General features: G+C 58.3%; 1 protein-coding gene across 18 annotated transcripts in view; it reads left to right on the top strand.

Moving 5' to 3' along the window:
* The window catches only part of DOCK6 (dedicator of cytokinesis 6), a 43,426-nt gene extending 33,434 nt beyond the window's left edge, over positions 1-9,992 (top strand). For 7 of the 18 annotated variants that reach the window (XM_078055480.1, XM_078055500.1, XM_078055502.1 and 4 more), the window contains 19 exons: positions 53-213; positions 364-546; positions 861-987; positions 1,314-1,398; positions 1,519-1,615; positions 1,768-1,902; positions 2,216-2,368; positions 2,555-2,713; positions 2,845-2,945; positions 3,488-3,680; positions 3,771-3,914; positions 5,791-5,922; positions 7,320-7,466; positions 7,567-7,656; positions 7,980-8,216; positions 8,614-8,757; positions 8,840-8,946; positions 9,187-9,348; positions 9,747-9,992. In XM_078055480.1, the coding sequence (XP_077911606.1) occupies positions 53-213; positions 364-546; positions 861-987; positions 1,314-1,398; positions 1,519-1,615; positions 1,768-1,902; positions 2,216-2,368; positions 2,555-2,713; positions 2,845-2,945; positions 3,488-3,680; positions 3,771-3,914; positions 5,791-5,922; positions 7,320-7,466; positions 7,567-7,656; positions 7,980-8,216; positions 8,614-8,757; positions 8,840-8,946; positions 9,187-9,348; positions 9,747-9,789 (2,600 nt within the window). In that variant the 3' untranslated portion in view covers positions 9,790-9,992. Of the gene's footprint in view, positions 1-52; positions 214-363; positions 547-860; positions 988-1,313; positions 1,399-1,518; positions 1,616-1,767; positions 1,903-2,215; positions 2,369-2,554; positions 2,714-2,844; positions 2,946-3,487; positions 3,681-3,770; positions 3,915-5,790; positions 5,923-6,014; positions 6,030-7,319; positions 7,480-7,566; positions 7,657-7,894; positions 8,217-8,613; positions 8,758-8,839; positions 8,947-9,186; positions 9,349-9,746 lie in introns of those variants that run through there. The other 11 variants (XM_036075299.2, XM_036075316.2, XM_036075338.2 and 8 more) reach the window with 7 other exon arrangements.
* Positions 9,993-10,294: the final 302 nt, after the last annotated feature.

Below are 10,294 nucleotides of genomic sequence, written 5' to 3' on the forward strand. Positions count from 1 at the left end.
GAGACGGTACTTACCAAGGGCCATTCTTCTGTCCCCCTGTCCCTGCCCCCAGAGGGCCCAGGTCAACGGTCAAGACTGGCCTCGATGCTCGACTCAGACACAGAAGGGGAAGGGGACATCGGAGGCACCATCAACCCCTCAGTGGCCATGGCCATCGCTGGTGGCCCCCTAGCCCCTGGCTCCCGGGCCAGCATCTCTCAGGGCCCCGTGGCAGTGAGTATGGCGCTGGTCCCCAGAGACACCATCCAACCTGGTAATAGAAGTTACGTAGGATATCCTGATAGGTCAGTTCTCATCACAATATGGAGGAAATGAGAATCCACTCCATCCCTTCTGAGCACCCTCTCCCCTGTTTGGCCCCAGGCTTCTCGCTCAGGCTGTCCCCTCTCTGCCGAGTCCAGCCGGACCTTACTGGTGTGTGTGCTGTGGGTCCTGAAGAATGCTGAGCCAGCCCTCCTGCAGCGCTGGGCCGCTGACCTTGCCCTCCCTCAGCTGGGTCGCCTCTTGGACTTGCTCTACCTTTGCTTGGCTGCCTTTGAGTACAAGGTGTGGGGATGGGGGTGGGGTGGCCAGGGGACTGAGTGGGTGGACGAGGCAGGGGTGAACTGTCTTCATGCCCAGGTTCCTATGGGTTTGAGGGTCAAGGGGTGGACTGTTTCTGGGCTGAGCCAAAGAGAAAAGGGAAAATCGTCTTCGTGAATAGAATTTGGAAGGTGCCAAGACTTTGTAGTAAAGGGGAGAGCTGTGTCTCCAAGCACACGATCCTGGAGGTCGGAAAAGGCCGAATGAGTGTGACCCAGCAGCCCAGGTCCCACAGGAAAGGGCAGAGTCAAGCCTCGACCCGTACTCTGTCCTCACAGGGGAAAAAGGCCTTTGAGCGCATCAACAGCCTCACGTTTAAGAAGTCACTGGACATGAAGGCCCGTCTGGAGGAAGCCATCCTGGGCACCATTGGAGCACGACAGGACATGGTCCGGCGGAGTCGTGGTGAGAGGGAGATGTACCCTGTGCACGTCCCCACGGGCTGCTCCCAGCCTTTGTCTGAGGGGCCCCAAGAAGGGGGCATCCTACCTCTGTGTCTGCCTCACCTTTCCCAGAAAGAAGTGCGCACATCATCCGTATGCACGCGGGCATCTGTGTTCCCTGTCTGTTCTCATGTCGTTCGTGTTTAACTGTGTTCCCTTAGCATGTATATGTGTCACCCGGTGTCCTCACGGGCCGTCCCACATGTGTATCTTAATGCCTGAGCCCTTCTCACGGTCACACGTCCTTATGTTTTTGCACGTCTGCGAACGCTCACCTGCGCATCTCAGAGAGGAGCCCGTTTGGGAACCAGGAGAACGTCCGCTGGCGGAAGAGCATCACGCACTGGAGACAGACCTCGGACCGCGTGGACAAGTGGGTGTGGGCAGGAAGTCGTTCGCTGGGGTCAGACCAGTTTCCAGAGAACGGGTGCCCCTAGAGCAGCTAAGGCAGGGGCAGAGAGCTCAGCCCCCAGCCCCTTCCCATCCCCTCCAGGACCAAGGATGAGATGGAACATGAAGCCTTGGTGGACGGGAACCTGGCAACCGAGGCCAGCCTGGTGGTTCTGGACACACTGGAGATCATCGTGCAGGTAGGGCTTGAGCCAGCATCTCTCTGACCTCTGACCCCACTGCCATGCCTTGTGATCTCTGACTCTAGAATCCCTCTCTTTCCCTGACCCGGGAAGCAGCTCAGTCCCTAACAGCTGGATTTCTGACCCCTTTCTCCCCCACGCCCCGGCAGACAGTGATGCTGTCAGAGGCCCGGGAGAGCATCTTGGGTGCAGTGCTGAAGGTTGTGCTGTGTAGTCTGGGCAGTGCCCAGAGTGCCCTCTTCCTGCAGCACGGCCTGGCCACACAGCGAGCCCTGGTGTCCAAGGTAAGCCCCGCTCGACAGGCAGGGCCCTGAGTAATCGTTGCAGCCCACTGAGCTCCTGCTTTATGCTCAGCCACTTCATGAGACAGACACTCCTGAGCCATGGTTTATAGAGGAGGGAGCTGAGGATCAGAGTGGCAGAGTCACTCCCCCAGGGTCACACAGCCAGGGCCTAACCCCGTGTCTGATTCTGAAGCCCACTGTGCTTGGCCAGAGGGGGCAGAATACAGCCGCCCCTGCCGACGTCCCCATCAGGGGCCTTGTGTGGCACCACGGGGAGGGGCTGACCAGTGTCTGTGTTGCGCTGGGGGGACAGTTCCCAGAGCTGCTGTTCGAGGAGGACACGGAGCTGTGCGCCGACCTTTGCTTGAGGCTGTTGCGACACTGTGGCAGTCGCCTCAGCACCGTCCGCACGCACGCCAGCGCCTCGCTCTACCTCCTCATGCGCCAGAATTTCGAGATTGGCAACGTAAGTGGGAGCGGCGGGCAGAGGCCATGGTCCACAGGAGGCTCGGGGGAGGGGAGGGCGGCCGGGGGGTGGGGGTGTTGGTGCAGTAAATGGAGGGCGGGAGGGGAGAGGTCGGCAGGTCGAGCGGGCCCTGGGGGTGAGGGTCCCAGGCTCACAGGTGTTCTCTTCCTTCCCGGCTCCTCGTAGAACTTTGCCCGCGTGAAGATGCAAGTGACCATGTCCCTCTCATCCCTGGTGGGGACAACGCAGAGCTTCAGCGAAGAGCACCTGAGACGGTCGCTCAAGACCATCCTCACCTATGCCGAGGAGGACGTGGGGCTGCGGGACAGCACCTTCGCCGAGCAGGTGACGCCGCCGGGCCCCCCCGTCACGCCTTCCTCGGCCTGCATCTTTGCTCTGCCTGCTTCGCCCCCGCCACTAAGGCTCTCAGTCACGTCTCGATGCCCTCATTGTCCCCGGCCGCTCCCCCGCTCCAGGTCCAGGACCTGATGTTCAACCTGCACATGATCCTGACGGACACGGTGAAGATGAAGGAGCATCAGGAGGACCCGGAGATGCTCATTGATCTCATGTACAGGTGACGAGGGCCAGGTGGGCCCTTCAGCTGTTCTCACCCACAGACAGGTGGCGGTGGGGTGGGTGGGGAGAGGGACAGGTGAGCAGGCAGGAGAGGGCACAAGCAAGGGGAGGGCAGGTAAATGAATGGTACAAAGGGTGCCAGATGAACATAACTGGAGGACGACAAAGGAGAATAAGGTCAAGTGAGGGGGACAGGTGGGAGAGACAGGTGAGGTGCTAACCCGTGACAGGTCCGGAAACAAGTGATTTGGAGGAGAGGTGAGGGGTGTTTGGGAAGAAGTAGGGGAGTGGGAGGCGGAGGACAGGTGATGGAGCTAGGGAAGGCGCGGGGGCCTATGGGAGGTCGGGGCCTGGTGCACGGGGATGTGGGGCCGGGAGCAAGGGGAACAGGGGCGTGGCTTAACATTCCAGCTTTGGAGCCTGGCTGGTGAGCGCCACCGATGGGTGGGGTAGCAAGCAAAGGGGGTGGACCAGCAAGGGGCGGCCAGTGGGGGCTAGGCGAGTCCCCATCCTCCTCACCAGCCCCCACCCATATGCCAGGATTGCCCGCGGCTACCAGGGCTCCCCCGACCTGCGGCTGACGTGGTTGCAGAACATGGCGGGGAAGCACGCGGAGCTGGGCAACCACGCGGAGGCCGCCCAGTGTATGGTGCACGCCGCCGCTCTGGTGGCCGAGTACCTCGCCCTGCTGGAGGACAGTCGCTACCTGCCCGTGGGCTGCGTTTCCTTCCAGGTGAGCCAGTGGGGGCAGTGGCGGGCCCGATGGGGCAGGGGGTGGCACCCGTGGGCCGGGGCCAGGGCCTGATGCCACCTCCCACCCCAGAACATCTCATCCAACGTGCTGGAGGAGTCTGCCATCTCCGATGACATCCTGTCCCCCGACGAGGAGGGCTTCTGTTCCGGGAAGCACTTCACGGAGCTGGGACTGGTGGGGCTGCTGGAGCAGGCGGCTGCCTACTTCACCATGGTGAGGCCTGCGGCTGGCCGCAGAACGTGGGGCTCGGGCCAGGGTGGCGTCCTCAGGGCCACTGACGGGCCCAGTACCTGCTCCTGGGGGCTCCCGGTGAAGCTGCTGCCCGATCCCTCCCTTTCTGAGCAGGGGATTGACTGAGGACAACGGGGTCCTTCACGAGCTTGGGTTACCTGCCTCTCTCCCTATAAAACCCTTAAAACGTGGCCTGGACGTAGTTAGCCTTCCACACACTCAGCCGCTATTAAATTTTTTCTATTAGAGAAAATTTCGAGCACACATAAAAGAAAAGGTTGCACCCCCACCCCCACCCCCAACACTCAAATCCAGCAACCACCAGTCTTCACGCTCTTGTTTCAACTCATTGCCTCTAGTTTTTTGTTTTGTTTTTGATGGCGTTTGTTTTTCTGTTTTTGTCTTGGGGTTTTTTTTGTTTTTTTATATATACATAAAAAGATCTTAATTTTCACATTTTTTTTTGTACATAAAAAAGAGAAGATCTTAATTTTCACAGATTGATTGATGAAACCCAACATGACCGTTCAGCTAGAGTTTTTTTTCAAAGCTTGCCTACTCAGTGTGGTCTGAGGACCAGCAGCACGGGCATCACCTGGGGGCTTGTTATAAATGCAGAGTCCTGTGCCCCCCAACCCTACATTTTAACAAGATCTCAGAGATTCCTGTGTGTTGGGAGTCAGAGAAGTTCCAGCTTCAAACAAACCCTACTCATCACACCAAGTACCTCCCTGTGCAGCCCCGCTGGTGAAATCCTTTTATGCAACTCTTTATACCCGTCCGTGCTTAGATGTCCCTGACGATCTCGAAACAGTTTTCTTTCTGCAGTTGGTTTGTTTGAATCAGGATCCATATAAGACCCACAGTGGCAATGACTGACAAGTCTCTTAAGGCTCTCTCAATCAAAGAAAGAAAACAGGAACAAAAGACAGGGCATAAGTTCCCCACTTTGTACAATAAGGGTTTTTAATGTTTTCCTTGATAGGTTGAGGCCCAGGCGATGTATTGTCCACTGTTATAAAAAGGTTTTCTCTTCCAGTTTGCTTGTTTGTGTGAAAGCAGTTGGGTTTTCCCCTGCATTTCACTTGTTGGAGACCTGGGCTTTGTTCCAAGAGGTTTTCTGGCCCGCTTAGGGCTGGTTGCATCCCTGTGGTGTTGCTTTACCTGTTCCTCAGTCCCCTGTGTTTATGGGAACTGATGATTAGATCTGGAGCCCTGCTCAGATTCAGGGTCAGGTTTTCCAGCGAGAATTCTTTTCTGTGCTGCCAGCCCCCTAGTGGGGTTTTCATTATTGTCATTGTGTTAAAGGCTCAGAAACAAAAGCCTTGGGAATAAATTGCACGGTAGACACAGACCTCTCACGGTTGGTCAGCAAACATCGCAGCCTGCCTGCTGTGCTGGCGCTGGCTGTGGGTGAGGGGCACTTAGGAGCGGCCATTACCACAAGCCAAGAGGTAGCTGGGTGTGGAAGTCTTGGGCACCAGGCCAAAAGGGCTGGTGTTCAGGTCCTGGCCCTGGGGAGCCATGTCTCTGAGTTTTAGTTTTCTGAGAAATGAAAAAAAAAAAAAGACAAAAAACAAGAAAACCTCCTCCCACAAATGAAGGAACATGGGTAAAGTACAGATGTACACAGCACCTGGTCTGCAGTAAGCACGATAGAGACCACGGAGGGGTCTGTGGGGGGTGGAAAGACTGGTGTCCCATCCGGGGCAGGGTGGTCAGGGTGGGCTTCCTGGAGGAGGTGGTGAAAGATGGACCCCTAGAGGATGGGTAGTTGCACAGAGGGTGGGCTGTTCCAGGCAGGGGAGAAAACTAGGGGCGGGGGGTGCTGGGAACCCTGATGTGCCCCCACCCCCAGGGCGGGCTCTACGAGGCAGTGAACGAGGTCTACAAGACCCTCATCCCCATCCTGGAAGCCCACCGAGACTACAAGAAGCTGGCTGCCGTGCATGGCAAACTGCAGGAGGCCTTCACCAAGATCATGCACCAGGTGGGCCCAGGATGCCCTCCCAGACCCTGCCTTTGGCCCCACCTCCCACCTCACCACAGCTCAGCTGACCCTGACCCTTCTCTCCCCCACAGAGCTCTGGCTGGGAGGTGAGTCAGCCCAGTGGCCACCTGCCTCTGGGGCCCCCATGATGGCTGGTCAGCAGTGGTCAGGGACCACCAGGGGGTGCTGGAGGAACATGGCTGCCTGGCCGCAGGGGCTGGTGCTCAGTGGGCAATGACGCACCCTCCACTTCTTCCCCCATTCCCCCGGGTCCCCCTCCCTGCCCCAGATCCCAAGGGCAGCCTGTGACTCACCCAGCTGGGAGCTCTCCAGAGACACCCCTCCCTCGGGCAGGGCCAGCTTGGTCACTGCCTGTAAGGGGGGGCTCTGACTCCCTCCTTGTCTGTCTCTGTGTTCCTTTTTGTCTCGAATTATGGTCTCTTTCCCTGTCTCTTTCTCTCTCCCTGTCTTGGTCACACTCTGTCTCTCTGGGTCTCTGTCTCTCACTGTCTCCTCCAGCTTCTCCCAGGATCTCTGCTCCTCACTGCCATCTCGTGCTCCCCCTCTCCCGCCTCTCCCCGACTTGGGTCTATTTTTAGGCATCTCCTAGTTTGGGGAGAATTTTCTGGCCAAAGAAGGCAGGAACCCAGAGCCAAGATGGGAGGGCTGGGTGGGGGCCGGGTAGGACGGTCAGGTCCCCTCCTTCCCCGGAGAGAAGGAGGGGGAAGAGAGAGATCTCTGGTCTCTGCCCGAAGAATGGTACTCATGGGGCAGCATAACCAGGATCCTGGGGGTTGGGGGCTCTTACCTCTGACCTCTCCCATGACTTTGTGTCTCCCTCCCCTACCAATACCCTTGTGCCTGCCCCATTCTGCCTGGATCGGCCTTGGTGAGTGAACATGGAGCTACCCTCTTCCTTTCTGGTGGAGGGTAGTATATCTGATGAGGGTGAGGGGTGCCCTGGAACAAGGTAGCCAGAGCCTCTGTCCCAGAGGGCTATGCATTTCCTCAGCCACTTAAGCATTTATTGAGCGCCTGCTGTATACCCAGCCCCATAGGCATTGAGGACACAGCTGTAAGCAACAGAGCCCTAGTCCTAACTTCATATTGAGATTCAGACTCTGAAGAACTGCACGGGATGAGAGGGATAATCAGAAAGCAGGGGCTTGTGTTGAATGAAAACAAAGATTTGGGGGAGGCAGGAGACAAAGGTTGGGGAGAAAGAGTGAGGGTGTAAGCAGCTGGCCATCGTCTGGGTCTCAGGGTCCCCCCAGCTGTGCCTATGACCTAATGTTCTTGGGGTCTCCCTGGCCCTGCCCACCTCTTCCACACTTGGGGGCTCAGGGCCACGCATCCCTGGGGCCAGGGAGCCTCCAGGGGGGCATCCCGGGCCACAGCTCCCCTTCTCACAGATGCAGCGCGTGTTCGGGACGTACTTCCGCGTGGGCTTCTATGGTGCCCGCTTCGGTGACCTGGACGAGCAGGAGTTTGTGTATAAGGAGCCGTCCATCACGAAGCTGGCCGAGATCTCACACCGGCTGGAGGCACGTCCCAGCGGTAGGGGGTAGACGGGCACTGGGCTGCGCTGGGGCGGAGCGGGGGCCGCTGCTCCTCCATGGCCCCGAGTCAGCCCCGTGTCCCCAGGAGTTCTACACGGAGAGGTTTGGGGAGGACGTGGTCGAGATTGTCAAAGATTCGAACCCCGTGGACAAGACCAAGCTTGACCCACAGAAGGTGAGGGCTCCTGACCATCCCAGGGGACCCCCAAATCCTATCTTCAGGGAGACTCAAAAGTACTATTTCCTGGGGACCCTCAAATCGTATTTCTCTGGCAAACTTGAGAGCTTATCTCTCTCGGGGACCCGCAAATCCTTCTCTTTGGGAGATTCTCAAACATCGAGACTTCGGGGGCTGTGGGAACCCCAGATTTAAAGCTCCCAGACCCAAGGAAGTCCAAATCCCCTTTCTCCAGGGATGGGGCCCTGCAGGGAGGCTGGCAAGCCCCAAGTGTGTGTACTGGGGCTGTGGGAGCCTGATACCTGAGCCCCGCGTCCCAGGCCTACATCCAGATCACTTACGTGGAACCGCACTTCGACACCTATGAGCTCAAGGACCGGGTGACCTACTTCGACCGCAACTACGGGCTGCGCACCTTCCTGTTCTGCACGCCCTTCACACCTGACGGGCGTGCCCACGGGGAGCTGCCGGAGCAACACAAGCGCAAGACTCTGCTCAGCACAGACCACGCCTTCCCTTACATCAAGACGCGAATCCGCGTGTGCCACCGGGAGGAGGTGGGCAGAGGCCCAGGGCCCAGGGAGGGGAGAGGCCGAGACCCAAGATCAAGGGAGGCCCGGGTACCCCAGACCCACGCTGGCGAGAGGACCCCAAACTCCAACCCCTAAACACCAATCTTCAGACTCAAACCTCTACTCCCCGACCTAGACAACTGGAGGCTGGACCATAATCAGACCAAAGTCCCCAGAGCCAGACATAGGAGGCTGAGACCAGACACCCCCCTCCCCCCTCCGCCAGACCCAGGCAGGCAGACACCCCCACACCCTGTTCATGACGCAGCCTCTTGGAACCCCTCTCCACCCCCAGCAGGGGTCCAGGCTGCTCTGGGCCGGCTTGGGTCAGGACATGTTCAGGCCCCAGCCAGTGCCTGCCACCCCCCCCCTCCCCTCACAGACAGTGCTGACGCCAGTGGAGGTGGCCATTGAGGACATGCAGAAGAAGACACGGGAGCTGGCTTTTGCCACCGAGCAGGACCCGCCCGACGCCAAGATGCTTCAGATGGTGCTGCAGGGCTCTGTGGGGCCCACTGTGAACCAGGTACAGCCAGTGGGGCAGGCAGGCTGCCTGAGGCACCCCAGAGGCCATGCGGACACCCTCAGGAGCGCTTCTCACCCTGCAGGGTCCCCTGGAGGTGGCCCAGGTATTTTTGGCAGAGATCCCAGAAGACCCCAAACTCTTCAGGCACCATAACAAGCTGCGGCTCTGTTTCAAGGACTTCTGCAAGAAGTAGGCCTGACCCTTCCAAGCCCCGCTTACGGGCTCTTTGCCTTCCTGACCTCGTACAGCCTCTCTCTATCCCGGATGTCCATCATGGAGCTCCCGCCTCTCTGGTTCTCATTAAGTCTCCTCTACCTAGCAGACTCACATTATAGCTCCTGACCCCACCCCCCATGGACTGCCCCCCACCTCCAGTCTTGCCTTCTCCTGACCGCCAGCCCCGAGCCTCTCCTGCCCTCTGTCTCTCAGGTGTGAGGATGCCCTGCGGAAGAACAAGGCCCTGATAGGACCAGACCAGAAGGAGTACCACCGTGAGCTAGAGCGCAACTACGGCCGCCTACGGGAGGCTCTGCAGCCGCTGCTCACCCAGCGCCTGCCCCAGCTGCTGGCGCCAACCACAGCGGGCCTCAGGTGCCTGACCCCAGCCCCCCACCCATCGGGAGGGCAGAGGCGGGCACAGACACGTGCTGTCCTACACGTGCATGTCAGCACGCATGCTCACGGCGTGGCACAAACATGCAACTATGGGGACATGCCTGCTGGGCAGGCTCCCGGCAGCCACTTCGGATCCTGGCTAGGTCATTTCCCAGACATGTGACTTCATGTTCCGGAGCCGAGATTTCCACATCTGTAAAATGGGCACAATTCTTAGCTTTGGTGGGAGATTCCAAGAGAGATTCTGTGAACTCGTGGCCAAATCAGAATGGATGGGAAAGGAGCAGAGTCCCTAATTAGAAGAGGAGGGGGCGGGGGGAGGCTGATGAGCACTATGGAGTTGGCCATGTTGACCCATCTCATCCTTCCCCCAGGAACTCCTTGAACAGAGCAAGTTTCCGGAAGGCCGACCTCTGAGCTCCGAGTGGCCTGAAGCCACACCCAGAAGAACCATCACCCTAGCCTCAACTGTCTATGCCTTCCCAGGATTCTCCCTCCACTGGCACACTGGGCTGTGGGGTGATCATATTGACACGGGGCTGGGCCCTCTGTTCCTTTGTTCCCATCTGTGTGCACTGATGCTTCTTACCTTTTCTAATTTAAAGTGGTTTTCATAAGCAGCCTGTTTGATGTGGATCCTGGGAGTTGGGTCATGAGCGCACCCACACACCCTGATCTTTGACAGACTCTGAGAACTCACTGGGTGCCAGGAACACAGCAGTGACAACCGATGCAAATTCCTGCCCTGGTGGGGCTGACATTCTAGTAGAGGAGGCAACACACAAATAATGTCACGTGCCCATGGGGAATAATAGTAACATTAATTAAACTCTTGGCAGAGGACTCAGCACTGCGCTAAATGGCTCCTAAAAAGACACCGCCCCATTTATGGGGCCTTTTTGATCTCCATTAGGCCCCCGCC

The sequence above is a fragment of the Halichoerus grypus genome, chromosome 1, assembly GCF_964656455.1.
Source record: "Halichoerus grypus chromosome 1, mHalGry1.hap1.1, whole genome shotgun sequence".
Taxonomy (NCBI): Eukaryota; Metazoa; Chordata; class Mammalia; order Carnivora; family Phocidae; genus Halichoerus; species Halichoerus grypus.